The sequence below is a fragment of the Epithele typhae genome (genome assembly GCF_022376455.1).
Source record: "Epithele typhae strain CBS 203.58 chromosome Unknown BXZ73scaffold_77, whole genome shotgun sequence".
In the NCBI taxonomy this organism is placed as follows: Eukaryota; Fungi; Basidiomycota; class Agaricomycetes; order Polyporales; family Epitheliaceae; genus Epithele; species Epithele typhae.
Genome location: NW_025954268.1, coordinates 90,020 through 106,732, shown reverse-complemented (window position 1 = coordinate 106,732; position 16,713 = coordinate 90,020). Strand labels below are relative to the sequence as shown.

At 59.0% G+C, this 16,713-nt stretch overlaps 7 protein-coding genes across 7 annotated transcripts; 3 read left to right on the top strand and 4 right to left on the bottom strand.

The window, feature by feature from the left end:
- Window positions 1-31: 31 nt before the first annotated feature.
- On the top strand, window positions 32-1,551 carry BXZ73DRAFT_106129 (uncharacterized protein; the record flags this gene model as incomplete). The annotated part of the gene is made up of 3 exons (XM_048016510.1): window positions 32-1,287; window positions 1,353-1,408; window positions 1,478-1,551. 3 exons carry the CDS (start codon window positions 32-34, stop codon window positions 1,549-1,551), a joined length of 1,386 nt encoding a protein of 461 aa, XP_047873024.1.
- Window positions 1,552-3,102: 1,551 nt separating this feature from the next.
- Window positions 3,103-5,590, top strand: BXZ73DRAFT_81309 (uncharacterized protein; the record flags this gene model as incomplete). The annotated part of the gene is made up of 5 exons (XM_048023481.1): window positions 3,103-3,672; window positions 3,741-4,435; window positions 4,521-5,022; window positions 5,224-5,264; window positions 5,353-5,590. 5 exons carry the CDS (start codon window positions 3,103-3,105, stop codon window positions 5,588-5,590), a joined length of 2,046 nt encoding a protein of 681 aa, XP_047873023.1.
- A 508-nt stretch (window positions 5,591-6,098) lies between these two features.
- Window positions 6,099-7,345, bottom strand: BXZ73DRAFT_106127 (NAD(P)-binding protein; the record flags this gene model as incomplete). Its single annotated transcript, XM_048016509.1, has 9 exons — window positions 6,099-6,124; window positions 6,174-6,228; window positions 6,285-6,385; window positions 6,444-6,459; window positions 6,523-6,531; window positions 6,592-6,999; window positions 7,053-7,152; window positions 7,221-7,239; window positions 7,294-7,345. The coding sequence occupies 9 exons, from the start codon at window positions 7,343-7,345 to the stop codon at window positions 6,099-6,101; spliced, it is 786 nt and encodes a 261-aa protein (XP_047873022.1).
- A 538-nt stretch (window positions 7,346-7,883) lies between these two features.
- BXZ73DRAFT_92596 (uncharacterized protein) lies at window positions 7,884-13,049 on the bottom strand (the record flags this gene model as incomplete). Its single annotated transcript, XM_048026414.1, has 9 exons — window positions 7,884-7,954; window positions 8,012-8,152; window positions 8,206-8,376; window positions 8,434-8,714; window positions 8,771-9,898; window positions 9,953-10,569; window positions 10,619-10,997; window positions 11,054-12,236; window positions 12,350-13,049. 9 exons carry the CDS (start codon window positions 13,047-13,049, stop codon window positions 7,884-7,886), a joined length of 4,671 nt encoding a protein of 1,556 aa, XP_047873021.1.
- Window positions 13,050-13,407: 358 nt separating this feature from the next.
- On the bottom strand, window positions 13,408-14,407 carry BXZ73DRAFT_92595 (cyclophilin-like domain-containing protein; the record flags this gene model as incomplete). Its single annotated transcript, XM_048026413.1, has 7 exons — window positions 13,408-13,424; window positions 13,475-13,655; window positions 13,710-13,757; window positions 13,817-13,878; window positions 13,932-13,954; window positions 14,075-14,161; window positions 14,295-14,407. The coding sequence occupies 7 exons, from the start codon at window positions 14,405-14,407 to the stop codon at window positions 13,408-13,410; spliced, it is 531 nt and encodes a 176-aa protein (XP_047873020.1).
- A 192-nt stretch (window positions 14,408-14,599) lies between these two features.
- Window positions 14,600-15,339, top strand: BXZ73DRAFT_54243 (mitosis protein DIM1-domain-containing protein; the record flags this gene model as incomplete). The annotated part of the gene is made up of 6 exons (XM_048021139.1): window positions 14,600-14,812; window positions 14,909-14,952; window positions 15,009-15,056; window positions 15,108-15,135; window positions 15,190-15,259; window positions 15,314-15,339. The coding sequence occupies 6 exons, from the start codon at window positions 14,600-14,602 to the stop codon at window positions 15,337-15,339; spliced, it is 429 nt and encodes a 142-aa protein (XP_047873019.1).
- Window positions 15,340-15,573: 234 nt separating this feature from the next.
- Window positions 15,574-16,623, bottom strand: BXZ73DRAFT_54196 (uncharacterized protein; the record flags this gene model as incomplete). The annotated part of the gene is made up of 4 exons (XM_048021127.1): window positions 15,574-15,678; window positions 15,751-16,029; window positions 16,221-16,364; window positions 16,477-16,623. The coding sequence occupies 4 exons, from the start codon at window positions 16,621-16,623 to the stop codon at window positions 15,574-15,576; spliced, it is 675 nt and encodes a 224-aa protein (XP_047873018.1).
- Window positions 16,624-16,713: the final 90 nt, after the last annotated feature.

The window sequence follows — 16,713 nt, the reverse complement described above, 5'->3', positions numbered from 1 at the left end:
CGAGGCCTCTCCCTGGACGGAGGATGCTGGCATGGCCCTCGGGACCGTGTCTCAGAGGACGCACAGTCTGACTTTGCCGGAAAGTCCGTATGGCGAAGTCCTTCAATATTCGTTGCCGTTCTTCCAAGCCCTGTTCCGCGACAGATCCTGGCCCATTCTCACGGAGTTGGTTGTCGGTTTCAACAGGTTAGAAGAGTCTCCTTCGGTCATCACCGGGATTCTCTCCCTCACAAAGGCGCGCTTTCCCAAACTTCAACGCCTCACCCTCAACATTGTCCTCCCCATCGAATCGACGCTATTTCCTCAGCTCACAAAGCTCGACCTCACAGGTCCTACGATAGAATGGCCTTCTCGGGAAGGATTCCTCGCCTGCCTCTCTCGCTCTTCCCGGCTCGAAGAGCTGTCTATCGACCGAATGGGCGGCCCGATATTAGTCGTGCCACACACACCAGCATCGACACTCCAACTCCCTTTGACGCTTCCCCGTCTGCGTTCGTTGCACCTTGGTTCCGCCAGTCACGGCGAAATGGCGCTACTCCTTCAAGCCATCCCTCTCGTTCCTGCCGACGTTGGTGTGAACAGCCTCAACACCCGAGATTGGCGCCAACCTGACGCTCCTGCAAACACCCACCCCGAGCTCAGTCTCAGCATCGTCGACGCTTTCTTCCCCGATCGCCAGGAGACGATGCCAATCCCCTTCCCCCGCTCTGTACGGTGTCTCAGTGTCCATGCGAACGCCTTTTGGGCAGGGATCACCGGCCATCCCCACTCCGTCCGAGGAGAGTCGACCGTCTCGTTCAAATTGCACGCCTCGCGGGGCACCGAGCCGAGCCGGTACAACCTATCGCACGGCATCGACGACATCCTCACCCTCTTCCGCGACGTCCCCTTGACCCAAATCAACCTCGTCACCGACTGCAGCTACCGCGCCGACGGCCGGTGGGACGAGCTCTTCGCCGCGTTTCCGACGCTCGAAGACCTCTGGCTCTCCGCCGTGCCCGAAGGCGACCCCCTCGCCCTCTTCCGTGCGCTCACCCCACGAGGCGAACATCGCAGCCCCTGTCCCGCTCTCTGTCGGCTGAGCTTCAGCGGTATGCCTGGGCAGGTGACGCCGATCTTCGAGGCGGCGATCGAGTGTCTCGAGGCACGAGCAGGGCGCGGCATGCAGCCGCTACAGGAGCTCGTGCTGCGGGTGGACGCACCGAAGCCCCATCAGGAGTTCGAGCCGTATCTCGAGCGGCTGAGGGCGCTTGTCGCAGGGAACGTCGGTCTCGAGGACATTGAGGCGTGAGTGGATGGTGCTGCATCCTGTGGCATCGACGGCAGCGATGTGGGACGGAGATCCAGGTTAGCTTCGGGAGCGTCGTCGTCGGCCGCGTCGGCCCCGGGTATGAGCTTCTCTTCGAAGGTGCGTGACGCTCAGATCTCGCTCGCCGTCGCGTGTGAGGTTGACGACTTTCTTTTGATTTTCGTGCAGGGTCCCGTTTCGATCGCTTAAATGGCGTCGAAACGATGCCTGTTGTGGTGCTGCTGGCTTGGATGGACTTTTGACTGGGGACGCTGTAGAGCGTGCTCGACATGGTAGCTGGCGGAGTAGGCTTGTGTAATGCGGGCGGCCTGGGCGCATCGACCGTCTCCGCGTTAATCCCTTCCCTTCACGTTATGTTCACAGAAGTCTCCTTTGAATGTCTCGGCCGGCTAGGACGTTTTTCTGCGTTCTTGTGCTTCATCTGTATCATATTCTCGTGCCACGAAACATACACACCGTCGAGTTTGAATGAAGCGTCGTCGGCGTGCTCTGCGGCTCCCCAACCGATCTCCCGCAACGAGATGGCCTGGTGTGCGTGCTCCACTTTGAAAGCGGCTTCCAGGCGATTAGTGTGTCTTCGAAATCAAGATCTTCATTCTGCTGGGTGCACAGCCGAGAAAGGCTGGCCTTGAAGTCCGAGCTTGGCCGGGGAAGCGGACGGGGAGGGATCGTTCGCTGCACGATGGCACTGGCAGTGACTCTACTGTGGGGTGTTCGGAGCCAGCGATTCTCCGGGCTAATACGTCTTGACCCTCGATTATTGAGGAATGTTGCTTGCATACGACACAGCGATCCCTGCCCTTCTGCAGATGCCGCTGGGACAGTACCGTGGTGGGGGAACTACCACCCCCGGAGTGAGGGGCATTGTGGCTCTTAGCGTGCGTAAACAATCAGGGCCGGGCCGATGATCACTCGAATCAACAGACATGCGAAGAGGAATATAGCCTTGTTCATGATCTCAAGAGTCAACATCAGACGGATCGCTCACTGGCCCAAGATGGGCGGGTCGACCGTGGCCCGCTTGGCGGAATCCAAGACCTCGGGCTGTGCAGATGATCGCCTCTCCTCACATGGTGCATGCAAGGATCCGCTCAGAAACAGTCACGGAACCGGCGTTATGGAGACATATCCGACAAACCGACTGCAGTACGCGCGCCTAATGGAGTACCCCAAGTGATTAGTCAGCTGCCCCGGCGCCCCTCCCGCAGCGCCTTACGCCGCGCTTGCCTCAGCACCACCAGCAGCGTCACCTCCTCCCGCGCCCAATCTCCGTCCGATGCAGGTCCGACACTGCTTGCTAGAGATGAAGAGACTTGGAGGGAGCAAGCGCTAGACCACATGTGCGCAGCTCTCTGTTTGCCGACATGCGCCGGTACTTACTACTTGCCCCTTCATTTGCAAGCAAGGCACTGGTTGGTTCGGATTTTCTCCTGACTATTTTACCACCAGCGAATGTCTTCATTATGCACTCGTACTGCGACTTGGATGAGTCCATCCGCCTGGCGTCGGCGACACCAAAACATCGATTGAAGCATTGGCGCGAAAGCCAAGAATTAGAGAGCAATGACTTCACGTAGCAGTACGCCGATCGCAGGTTTTTCTTTGACCGAGCGCGCTGAAACAGGGTTTTCTCAATCAGGAAGTCTTGGGCTCGATCAATACACCGGGTCAGCCTCCGAGGCATTTCAGGAGTTGCGGATGTATGACCTCCGCCTCCTCGTTTCTCTCACTCTCCCGCATAAAAGCGGTCGCGTCTGGCCTCCACTCCCTTCATCACCCACCCCTCATTCATCATGCATCCCACTTCTTTCGACGAGAAGTTCAACGCCTTCCCCTCTGCACCCCTCCCGTCAGCCTCGCTCTCGCTCGCCACCGCACCCCAGTCTTCTTCAAGCTACTCCTCGATCACCAGCGCTGATCTCGACCTCGACACCTGGTACTCGGACCAAGAGGTCGCTTCCATGCCCCAGTCGCCACAGTATCCTGCTGGCGTCGTTGCGGGGCAGCAGCAATACCTCACTGCGCAATGCTTCCTGCCCGGTCTCGCCACTTCGCCACACCCATACGATCCCGTAGCGCAGACCCCTCGCTCTTTCATCTCTCCTTCCTCGTCGCATACGGCCACGGCACACCCGTGGCCAACGATGCCCTCATACACCCACAACCCCTTCGCTGGAAGCTCGAGTACCACCATCGAACCTACGCACCCCTCGATGCAGCAACAGGCCGCCTCGGGATCCTCGCTGAACAACCGGACTCATCTGGGTGTGTTCCACGCTGGCACGGGCCCCTCCACGGCTCTGAGCGGGCGCCGAGAGCGTATCGCGCGCGCGTGCAACAAGTGCAGGTTCAGGAAAATCAGGGTGCGCATGGCCATCACTTCCCCTTCGCATCTCCCTCCCTGACGGCGAGCGCTTCTCTCTCTTTTCAGTGCACCGGAGGTCGTGAGTGCGACTATTGCGAGGTCCGCGGACTTGACTGCATCTACGAAGCACCCCGGCCGCGCGGCCCGAACAAGGCGAATCGCGGTGCCCACAGCGCCCGCAGGCACCACCACAAAGCCCGCCCCCCGCCATCCGCCAGGTCCGATTCGAGGAGCAGCGACGGGACGTCCGCAGGGAGCTTCTCCTGTAGTCCCCCGCAGGGCGAGCCCACCTCCCTCACGTGGAGTCAGCCGCCGTCGCCCGCGCGCTCCTCTCAGTCGCCGGCCGCGATGCCGCCGCCGTTCGCAGTGGATTTCCAAGCACACTCGGGCCCGTCTTCGTCGGGCGGCACCCCCGCGCCTTCCCCGCCGTCGTTCGACCCGTCGGGGCTCGTCCTCGACCAGGCCGCGCGCCGTCGCGCTGCCACGTTTGCCGCGCTTCAGAGCGCACCGCGTCCGGCCTCAAACGTCGGTCATTCCGCCCCCACGCTCCCGGCGCACGACTTCTACCCCGCACACTCCCTGGACGAAGTGCACTCGGCGTACATGCAGGCCAACATGCGCAACTGCGCCTCCTTCGCGATGATCCCGGGCGAGATCACCGAGAGCTACGCGTTTATGCCTGCCAACGCAGACCCGTACGCCCACGCCGCGCCTCCACACGAATACGCCCAGGCGGCCGCTCAGTATGCCATGGCTCAAACGTAAGTGGCTCGCTCCATTCGCAGTCCTCGACCACTCGCGTCTCGCCGCCCGCACTTGCCAACGAGGCTGACACGCTCCGCACAGGCCGGCGCACTATCCCACCGACCCGTCCACTGCGTCGTACCTTCAGGCGCAGGTCCCGTCGCACATGCCCACGCCCGTCTCCGTGCCCGTATCCATGCACACGTCGTCCTCCGGCTCTCACTTCCAGCTCAGCGCGCTCACAGGCTCCCGCTCCCACTCGCACGAGCACCCGGCACAGCTCGCCCAGAGCGGCGTCTACGACGGCGCGGTCCAGGAGCAGGCCGAAACGTCGGAGTTCCAGCCGTACATGCCTGCGTTCGCACCGGGGCCGTATCAGCACGCGTCGTCGTCGTCGTTCTCGGACCTCCCGCCGCCGCGGGCGATATCGACCGCGCCCTGGCCGAGCTCATTCTTCGAGGACGGGCGCGACCGGTCGGATGTGGTCGTCTCCTCGAGCTCGAGCTTGGTGCCTGGGGATGCGCATTGGGCTCTCGACATGGGCCCGTCTCAGTTCGCGATGGGGTCCGAGATGGGCGCGTACGCGCCGGAGCCGTCGATGTCGGTGTAGATGTTCACGGGCGTCGACATGCTTTAGAGCATAGGCACGGCACGCCGCGCCGCACCACGCGTGCTTTCCACCTTCCATCCCTTCGACCCCAGTGCTGTATGGACGCTTCAAGTCGTGCGCTATATCGTTAGATCCCTATTCCCCCACCCACTCCGCTATGTTACCCCCTCCGCTATGTCGCCCTTTTTCTGGTAGTCTGGTGCGATTTCAGGTCCCTTTCTTGTGTTCTCTGGTTCGTGAGTCCTCATCTCATCCAGTATCGTTATCCCTTTCGCTTTCCACACTCCCCTCCCACGCCTCCCACCGCACTGTATCTCTATGTAGCTGTATCTCCCCCAGGGTTATCGCAGTGTTCGTATTCCGGAATAGCACAGTCGTACGCAAAGACCATAGTGATCGCGCCGCCTCCCCGAGCGTCAACGTATCTGTCAAAAGGTTGGCAACAGGAGTCTCCGCGGCTCCTTGGAGGCCGTCTTTCGCGGAGGGGAGTCCGCGGCCCCCCGGTGTGCTGATGGGTGTCTGCTCCGCTTCGGTCTCGATCGAGCTTCGCTCCGCGATCTAAGCATTTGAGCCTCCGATCGCGATTAATTGTGAGGCGAGAGCTGGGAGGTTGTGCGCCGAATGGAAGCGTGCACAGTGAGTGGATGATGACGTGTGTTCAGAGGGGGCGCCGATGGGCGGAAAGAGAATGGAAGACTCGACACAGATGGACGTCCAAACGTTCATGCCCGTGGCGAGGACTTCATTGATTTCACAGTTATCCAAGCAGTGAACGGGCGACTATGCGGATCCATTCTACAGTCCTAGAGCCTCGCAGATGTCGGGGAGCCGCAGCAGTGGTGGCGGGATATGCCGTGCCCGCCTTTAATCAGAGACTCGGTCTGCATGACGTAGGGTCACGCTGGTCAGATGGTTCAGTGCCGCTGAAGACGATCGAAACATTGGCGGCTGCTCTGGCCCGGTATAGCATGAGTTATATTGCAAAAGAATACACACCCAGAACCGCTTTCGGTCCTTATTCACATTGTGGTAATCGATATCTGTTTCAAAAGCATTCATACACATTGCGTCTACCACTTCTCATGAGCCGAGCGAACTGCGATGCACAGTCAGCACGATCCCAAAATTGTGTGCTTTTAACTCACCATCGAGCTCCCATGTCCAGGCTGAGCGATCCTGGTTGGTCAAGTACCAATAGGCCTGTGGGTGATGTCAGCGGGGATGTTTCTCAAAAACACGCGACACGACGAGCATACATCAGCAATGCTAGCTGCGCTCAAGCGTATGTCAGCGTTGGTTCCCCAGTCCTTGGTGAACTCCTTGGGCAAGCGCTCCAGCTGGAGGTCGGTCATGATCGCTGAGGTGCCGTCGTTAGCCCCCTTGCACACACAAAAAATGATTGAAGAACAACTTACGACCGTCGCAGACAACCTTGAACATCAGGGAACGTCATCGTCAGCGAACCGTCGAGCATCCAATCCCGAACACACGCACATGCGCAACCTAGAGATCGGCGCCCATCAGCTTCAGCCCGTACGTTGTGCCCGCGCGTACGCGACTCACATGAATGTTCTCCTTCCCGAACTCCTTGTTCAGGCTCTGGCTCAAGCTCCGCAGCGCGAACTTGCCCGCGCTGAACGCCGCCGTCGTCGTGTTCCCGCGCAGGCTGCCCGTCGCGCCCGTGAAGAGCAGCGTGCCGCGCTTGCCGCGCGCATCGAGCGCGTTCGTGCGGAACGCCTCGATCGACGCACGGGCGAACGCGAACGCGGCGTGCACGTTCACCTCCGCCAGGTCGTGCAGCTGCGCAGCGGTGACGTCCATGAGGCCTTTGCGCGGTCCGGCGTACCCGGCGTTGTGCAGCGCGACGCGCAGCTCCGACGGTCCGCCCGACGGCCAGGCGTATGTGAGGATGAGGGCGAAGGCCGCGAGGACGTCCTCGAAGCCGTAAGACGCGGCAGGGAACGCGGCCGCCTGGGAACGCGAGGGCGTGAGGTCGGTGGGGAGTGGATGGAGTTGAAGCGCACCTCTCCGCCGCTCGCATTGAGCTCGTTGGCAAACTTCTGGAGGCGTTCCGGGTCGCGGCCCATGAGCGCTACACGGTAACCTTGTTTTGCGAAGAGACGGCTGCTCAGAAGTGATATGTCAAATGTCTACACAAAAGTAAGCGTGTCAATAGCCAGAAAAACACGCACGCTGTAGCCCCACCGGTTCCTGTACAGGAATGACTGAGTCTTCTTCAATATGCAGAACAAGACGTTGACTTACCTTGACCATTTCCAACACCAAGAACGACGAACAATGGCTTGGGGTCTGACATTGAGGTGTTGTACGACGAGATGCTGCGACTTGCCTTCAAAGCCCTATCATTCTCGCACTTTATATCTCTGTCACTGTGTGTAGAGTTCCCAATTCGCGTGAGATCTCGGGGTCGGCCTTTGTCAGACCGCGGGCACAACTCCGAGATGAAATGACGAAGTCATGAGCATCGGAAGACCGATACCCGGGCTTCCCTGACACCGTCTGAAATTGCCAGGCAAGAACGATGTAATTACAGTGCGAGAAGTTGGGGGGTTCGTCATGTGATGCGAGCTGGTCCTGAATAATGCGTAATATCTGTGACAAGTATGGTGCAACAAGCTCTAGCAGTCCTGAGATATGAAGGTGAGCGCGTGTGTATCGTAACAAAATCAATGCAGCCACTCCTACAACTGTGATCCGTCGTCCGGGATTAAACAACAATAAACATCCACTTCTTTACACTTTCCTTTCATGATGACGCTTGAAAAACCGAGGAAAAGACAGGGGGCAGCTGATCGTTACAATCTACTCCGTGTGGGCGTTAAAGGGAGCAGCGTTCACAGCACACTCGGGAGCTCCCTATAATCGCTGGGTATCGACACGTTGTCTAGCGGGCGCGACCATTTATCTGCAAGAAGGCCGCGGTCAGTGACAACAGTTGATGTACGCGCCATAAGTTACACACCTGGACACGCGAGGAAGTAATCATCCATCGAGGTAACAAAACGGTCTTGATACTCGTTTGGAGGTACGACGGTGACCTCCTTCCCAGAGTTGAGACCTTGCTTCGCCTTGTACTCGAGAGTCTTGGCGAAGGTGTAACTCCCTGCACAATGTGAGCATCGTCTATCTAGGTAAGTGGCAAGGTCAAAAACGTACCAATAGTGTCAACAAGGCCGCAAACTATGTCCTTGTTCTCCTCGTCGATGCCGAGCAAGAGGCTGTAGTCCATGATGTTGCTCTTCGCGAGGAACTCGCAGTCCGCCTTGATGGCTTCTTGCAGGACGACTTTGGAATGAGCTTGCACGAGCGTCAGAGCACGTTGTTGTCCTGTGCCACACGGTCAAGTAAGCACCCGTCCGGCGACATGACATTGAAAACGCGTACCTTCGATCCATTCGCCGTCGAAGAGTGTCTTGGTGTTCACGCCGGCGCTAGCTTTGACCTTCCGACCCTGGATGCCCTTGAGGTCGAACGTCTTGGAGATCTTCTTGTCATAGAACAAGTTCTCCATGACGAGCAAGTCCGCCTTCGACTGCGTGGTGCCAGTCTCGAGGTTGCGGATTTCGACGGTATAGAACCCAAGCAGCTTTGCGAGCACGGTCGGGCGAGTGGCAGTCGTATCGATGTACTTGAAGTACGACGGTCCAAGATCGATCAAGACTTGACTAAAAGCGAGCAAGAGTCAGTGGAAATTATCTACGCGCAGAGTTCCCGCACTCACAGATCCGCGACATTCCACGCATTGACGAGGGTCTTGATGATGAACCGGTTGTCCGTCGTCTTCCAGAAGTTCGACTTGCTCTTCCCGCCCTCTGCGGCCCAGTTCTCGCTCCGCGCCATGCTCTGCATAAACACGTCCTCGACCCCGCACCGCCGCCGGAGCTGGTCGAACTGGCGTGCGTAGTACACCGTGCAGCTGAACCGGAGCCGTTTCCCGATCGTCCAGTCGTACTTGATGTGCGGCCGCTCATCGACCGTTGGCGCGTCTGTCGCGACGGAGAGCAGCGCGTGGTGCTGCGGCCCTACGCCGGGCCGCACGCCGTCGCCGCGCTTGAGCACGTATCCGACGGCACTGGAGAGCGAGCTGAACCCGGTCGAGAACATGCTTGTCGTCTTCACGGGCGTTGGCGGCGGCTGCGACTCGGTACTGCCATGGGTGCTGCTGCTCTCCACATCGGCGCCGCCTTCCTTCGGCGGCACTGGCGGAGGCGGCGTGGTGGAGCGGCTCACGTTCTCCTGGACGGTCGAGCCATCACTGCCGAGGATCGACGACGCTTTCGGCCGATGAATGTGCGCCTCGAACGCACCGACCGAGGGGAGCGACGAGCGGGATGAGTTCGCCTTCGCGACGGCCTCGAGATCGTGCAAAATCTTGCCCGCCGCCTCCGCGGGCTCCGGCATGCCACTGACGTGCCCACCAGCAGCTGCGGTCGAGATTTCGACGGCAGCCTTCGCGCGCACGGAGCCCCGCGGAGTCTCCGTACCGGCCAAGCGAGCGCCTGCGAGTCCAGCTGGGGTGAGGAGCATCGACGGCGAGCCGGAGTCCAAGGAGCCAGCCTTCTGGCGCAGCACGTCTCGCAAAGAAGCAAGGGACACCGGGTCGCGCGGGTGCTCCTTCCGGCTGATGACAGCGGAGTAGGTTTCGGGCTCGTGCCAGCCTGCATCATCGTGGTCGGGATCCGGTTGGATCGGTGCGGACTCCCCGGACATGAGGCGTCTGAACGACTCGCTGGCCCGGAAGAACGAGGGGCGGGCACCCGCGGCGGGGGTCGAGGGAAGGCCAGACGGAGCGGGGCTGCGGATACTACCGGCCGTCATGGCCGCGAGTTCTCGCTGGTAGTCGCTGGTGCTGTAGTAAGGCTGTAAGAGGCACGGCAATTTGAGAAAAAGCGCATACACCCACCTCAGAGTGAAAGCGATGATGCTGCCCCAGTCGTTCTCGCGCACAATAACGCTCCCGCCAGGCACTGCGTGGCACCCACTCTCCCACCACTCCGGCTCTGGTGCAAAGGGGACGTCGGTAGAGACCGGCTCGTTCAAGTGCTTCTTCTCCCAAGCATCGAGTCGCCGAGTTGCCCCCTTCGCAGCTGTGAGGAACAAGCGGCGTACTTCGTTCAAGTTCCGCTCAGATGTGTGCGAGAGCTCGGCGTAGAGGTCTTGCTCAGCTTGCTGGAACTTGAAACGCAAGCTCGAGAGGAGCTCCAACGAGTCTCCGTCTTCGTTCGTCTTTGTGGACGCGGTGTCAGTGACGCTGCACGCGTCCAGCGCCGACGAGGCACCGGCTCCGGGTGTGGCGGTAGGTGTTGTTGACGATAACACAGAGCTATGGGTGGTGGTATTGAAAGGAAAGGCAGAGCCATCGGGTGTTGCCTTCGGGGTCGATGGAGTCGACGGCGGAGGTAGTGGGTGTGAGTTCCCAACAGGCGTCGATACTGTGTCCTCTTCGTACATGTCTTCGGACGGTAATCGAGGCAAGGATTTGTGGAATGCGCTTGGATGATCCGTTATGAACTTGTCCTCCTGCATCGCTGTTGAATGGACGCCGCAAGGGTGACGAAGAATGACGTACTAGCTGGTCCATACGCTCTGCGATCCCCTGCCACCACTTCATGATCTCCCGACGCAATGCACGATGCGAATCTCCAGGAGCACCAGCACCCTTGTGTTCGGCCGCAGGGTCAGACGACTTCTTCTCTTTGCGCCTGAGGATCTGCAATCGTGGTACGCGGACCTCCAGGACGTCCTTGACCTCCGAAAGCGTATATGTCACCGTGTAACCCTTGTATGAAAACCGTCTGATGATGTTGAAACGCTGTGGCGGCATCGGCAAATCGGTCTCGCGCCACGGCTTCTTGGAGAGCATCGTGTGTTCGCAGAGGGCAGGATCAAGGGAGTGGACGGCGGGCGAGTAGATGAGGAGCTCGAGGTACTTCGCAAACGAGAGCATGCTAAGAGAACGCCCCATCAACATCATTCAACGCAAACGGAGTCGAGCGGTACGTACAAGGAGCCATCGTGCATGACCTGCTTCGGAGACTCCTTTCCGCAGACCGCGCAGGTGTGCCACATGCGCACCTTCTCGTCTGACGTTGCCGCTTCCGAGGACAAAGGTGGGCTCAGCGTCGCGATGAGTCGTACTCCAGCATGGATCCACCGCATATCGTGCTCCGCCCGTGTGAAGTGGCAGTCTGGGTGTATGCAGGGGTCGTCCGCCGTCGTGCACCATCGGATGATCTTCTCGCCGATCGACTCGTCCCAATGTCTCCCGCGACGGTAGTACCGGAAGTGCAACCAGGTCCGCCGATGAGCGGCGCAGGCGACTCGGAGAGGAAAGTGCGTCTCCGCGGAGGAAGTGTCGGTGTCGGTCTTGCTTGGAGTAGGTGGAGGGGAGAGGAGGGAATTCGCGAGGCTGGGGACGTGCTCGGAATAGAGAATGGTGAGGCCTTGGTGCCGCACGAAGCCATCCACGCCGACCATGCCCCTGCCCGACGATTCTCGTCCGTGCCAACCCAACAAACTCGTCACCGCTGCCCGCTCGTCTCCAACTAACCGACGAGTGGGGTCCTTTGTTTCTTGATTGGCGATGGCCTGCAGGAACCTGGGTGGAGGGAAGGCGACGCCTGGTGATGTAGACATGAGGTCCTTCCATGAATCGACGCGGCGAACGGTGATAGCGTAGGGTGGAACGCTCTGAACCTCGGAAGAGTCTTGATGCGCTTGTGAGGATACGGATGACAGAAGGGATAGTCTCCGAGCAAGGAAGCCGCCCTCGGGGCCATGAGGGAGGGAGGTATGTCGCGGGAATCGTTGACCAAGCGCCGCGTCCACCGAACCTCGACGACCGATGGGCGAGGACGCCTTATGTAACATCTCCTCGGTCTTCTTGGAAAGGAATGACCACAGGCCTGAACCCGAATCGCGCTTGTGCTTATCCCGGATGTCCGAGGTTGGCGTCCGCTCTGCGGTGGTCGGGAAAGAAGGGAGGTGCGGCATGGTAGGTTTGGGATAATGCATCTCGACCCTTGAGTTGGAGAACAGGGCTTGCTCAAGGAGGAGGGAGAGGTATGCATAGACGGTGACGCGAAGAATTCTGGTGAGCGCGATGTACTGCGAGAAGGATGGGACACCTTTGAGTACGAAAGTGCCGCCGACAATTTGAAGAGGGTCGTCGGTAGATAATAGACACGCTGAGAAGAACATTTGTTAGTCGTTGGACGAACGACATTTCGCAGTGGATATGTGCGCATATATTCGGGATATTTGGCTGTCGAATGCGCAATCAAGACACAGGAACACTCACCATCCCATTCATCCAATCCATACAGCACCACTGGTTCCGTATCATCCACACTAATCACCGTCCGCGGAAGCCAAAACTCGTCGACACGGAAGGAACAGTTTGGTGATGCACGTACGAGCCTGAACCCCATGTCCTCCGTAGGCTCCGATGGCGGTGGCCCCGACACGGAGAGCAGGAGGTGCTTCAGGCCTGGTCTTGGAGTCGGCGGCGGGGGTTTCGAGGCGATCTCCCGCAACTTATCCAGCGCGGCGTTGCGCTCCTCCTCCGTGGGTTCCTCCTCGTCCTCATCCTGCTCCTCGACGACGAGCTCCTTCAGCCGGCTCGGCCGACCCCGAGTGGTCTTGTTCCGGGCGCGCTCCTCCTCTTCCTTCTCCTTCCGCACCTGCTCCTCTATCCGCCGTTTCTCCTCCTCCTCGTGGTGTTTCCTCCGCACCCCGCGCGCGTGGCGGAGCCCCGCAAGCCAGCCCCCTCGTGCGAGCCCGCGCCCGAGCTCATCGAGCGAGGCCTCTATCCGCTCTGCCCAACCGTCCCGGTCCCGTATGTCGCTCTCGTCTTCGACGACGCGCGTCACGAAACGGTGTATGTGTGCCCGTGCCTCGATGGTAAGGGTGAGATCTTGCGACGGCCGCCGCGCGCGGGCTGGGGTGGTGGACGCAGAGGCCGGTGGTGGCGGTGGGAGGTTGGGGAGCGGCTTCTCCATCACGAGCCGGGCGAGGACGGTGCGCGAGAGCGCGAAGAAGACGGTGGGGAAGAGGAAGATGGGGACGACGAGGGCGGCGGCGAGGCAGTTGCGGAGGAAACGGAGGGGGAACGTCATGCTTCCCTTTTGGGGGGCTGCGGGGAGGGGGCACGCTCGCGTCGGAACATAAGTACCCATCGTCCTCGGCGACCCCCGTGGCCGCCACGCCCGTCGCGCGTTTCTGGACATCCCCGGGCGAGGCCGTCGTCCGGGCCGTGCTCGCTGATCTCGCACGCAAATATGTTCTGGGGAGTACAAGGGTACGGGAACACGGTTCTACATACGCACAACGGTACAGATGCTATGCTACAGACACCAGTTACATCTCCCCACATTCTGCAAGGATGTTAGCGCAGACACCCAATTCGAGACGCGGCGAGACGTACCGACGATCTTCACTGTGAGCTTGGGCCGATTGTTGGGCCCTGTGGCAACGTTCTCGATCTTGCGGAGCGTGAGCATCCCGTCTATCACACGACCGAACACGACGTGCTTTCCGTCGAGGAAGTCGCACTTTGCGGTCGTGATGAAGAACTGGCACCCGTTCGTGTTGGGCCCTGAGTTCGCCTGCCGCGATATGGTCAGGGTCAGTGGCTCGGCATGCTGCGCGAAATAGCGTACCATGGAGAGCAGCCCTGGTCCCGTGTGCTTCTCCTTGAAGTTCTCATCCTAATGATGCATATGTCAGCGGAAATGATGGGACCATGACGTCAGAAGATACGGCTTACAGGGAACTTGTCGCCGTAGATGGAAAACGAGCCGGTTCCGTCGTGCTTTAGAAAATCGCCACCTGGAGCAGAAGCTGAGACCAACCCAGAGCTATGTGAACAGGGAGCCACCGACCTTGGCACATGAAGTTCGGGACTCTGACGGATCATCAGATACTTGTGAAGACGCTCATATGCGCGAAGTTACTCACACTCTATATCAAATGCCTCTCAGCAAGCATGAGCAAACGAACGAGTATGCGTGCCTTCGACACTCACCGGTGGAAGGTCGCGCCCTTGTAGCCCTGCGCGCGCGCATTCACTCTGTATTCACCTGTACAAAGTTGGCGGAAGTTCTCCGCGGTCCTAAAGGCAAAAGGTGATCAACGACCGCCAGAAGCTCGTTGATGTCTATAGCATTGCATGCTTGATAGCATACGTGATTGAACTCGGATTATGCAAGTAGTGGTTTCCTACAGAGTATGGACTTTGGACTTACTTGGGGACAATATCGCTGAAGAGCTCCAATTTAAGACGGCCCGCAGGAGTTTCGCCGATGTTGATATCCATGAAGACAATCGGACGGGTCGTGTTGGCCGTACTTGCGGACATTTTGGCGGATTTGACGAAGGAGAGATGGCGGTTGTAATCAAGAAGTTATAGAACGGCCTGGAAGGCGCGCTGCGGTGCGGGGATGCGAACAAATAGTGACAAACAGAACCCGGACATACCGACGCCTCGGGCCGGTCCGCACATTCCCTTCGACCCCCACTCACCGCCCTCCGCCCGTGAGCTCATTGTTCGATGTCTTACTTCCTACCCCACCTCCCCTCTGGCTGGCATGTTGACGAAGCAATCAAATCCGAGGAGGACCGTGTCGTCGTCATCCGCTTCGGCCATGACTGGGACAACCAATGCATGACAATGGACGAGACCCTGTATGCAGTCGCAGACAAGGTCCAGAACTTCGCCGTTATCTACCTTTGCGACATCACGGAGGTCCCTGACTTTAACAAGGTGCGTCATTCACGATGTTTGACTCCTTGTCGATTGTCAAGAAGGGGGATTTCGGCGGTGTCGCGAGGGCGAAGCGTTGACTATATGCGGTACCAGATGTATGAACTGTATGACCCGTGCACTGTCATGTTCTTCTACCGGTAAGAGGGGCATCCTTTGTTCTCTGTCCTCACCGTAATAACTTCGCGCATACCAGGAACAAGCACATCATGATCGATCTCGGTACTGGTAACAACAACAAAATGTGTGTTCCTCCACTTCCATTCCGCGACGCACCCTGACCTGTTCGTACCAGTAACTGGGCTATGGATAACAAACAGGAAGTGAGTCGCCATGTCAGTCTCGTGTCGTACTTGGCTTGACCGCTTCGCCACCAGCTCATTGACATCATTGAGACCGTCTACCGCGGTGCGTCGAAGGGACGTGGTCTTGTTGTCTCTCCGAAAGGTGCGTAATCGTTTACCGCGATACTATATTCATTTGCTCACGCAGGCTGGCTAGACTATTCCACTCGCTACCGGTACTGAGCATGGATCTTGCACGCGTGCGTTCTTGTTTTGTACGAATAGATTTGTAACTCCATACCTCCCTCGCAATCTTATCCGTTGTCATTGCTGTCTCTCTCGCGTAACTTCCGTATATTCCAGCTTCATAAACTTAGACTCCAAGGGGCGAACCAACCGTATAGAGTACAACAGCACAACATGAAAGCGATAGAAAGCGAAAAACAAACGCCTCTCCGCGAGAAGCGTAGTAAATCATCACTGGCCCTTCAGGATGCTATCGATACGCGCGCTCTGGATCTCCCGCCTCATGCCCACAGTGAATGGGAAGCCGAAGAACAACGTGCCGAGCGTGAACTTCGCCTGCAATCACCGACCGTCGTCAACCTCACAGGTTCATGCAGAAAACCTGGGTGCTGGTGACGAAGGACTCACCCCTAAAACCACGCCGGCTCGGTGCCTGCGGCACAAGTTGAGCACATACAGCGCCTCAAGACTGTGGGCGACGACCAGGACCCCCCAGCTGGCCACCAGAGTCCACGAGGGCAGGTACGAGAGTACGCTTTTCCCGAACGCGAAGTACGGCGTGTATTCCGAGTAGGAGGGCGCGAGAGCGTCCGCGGCGGTGCAGTAGACGAGGAGCGACATCATCCCGAGCGTGGCGAGAAGCGAGGGCGTGTCGAACCCGAACTTGGTCACTTGCGGCGCGCGCACCTGCGGTCGGTCGCAGTCGCAGGGCGGTGATGGGCATTGGGAGCGTGTGAAGGGTGAGAATGGCGGAGCAACGGGTAGGTATGGGGAATTGGACCGGCGGGGGCGTGGGTGCATGCCAGTGGGGCGGGGGAGATGCGCGACGCGCGTCGGTCAGCGGTGGGAAGAGGTAGTGGGAAGACAGGAAGACGCACCATGCCGAGCTGCTCCTCCGCCTCGCTCTTCATGCCCATCAACCGTGGCTTGACCTCCTCGTAGCCCGCGAGAGGCGGGTCGAACACAACCCGAACTTTCTTGGGTTCCGAGCTGCCTTTGACCTCGTATGTGAGGTCCATGCCCTGTCGAAAGCAGGCAGTATATTAGCGTCGTCTCCTCACACAGGGGCGAAGAGTCGCGCGGAGTGATAGGGGAAGCACGAGACGGAACAGTAGTGAGATCGAACCAACGTACCTTCGTGTCTATGCTCGTCATCTTTGCACTGGACACCTGCGCTGAGACCTTGCCCCAGTACCGCACGTACGACACCAGAGTGTCGGGGTGGTTCGACATGTACATGCACAGGAAGCCCGACTTATCGAGGACCGGATCTGCGCCCATGATGTCTGTCACAATGGTTGGAGAAAGAGAGGCTAGAGTGAGGACGATGGGTGTTGGAGACAGCAAGCCTGGGTGGACGCCGAAAACACG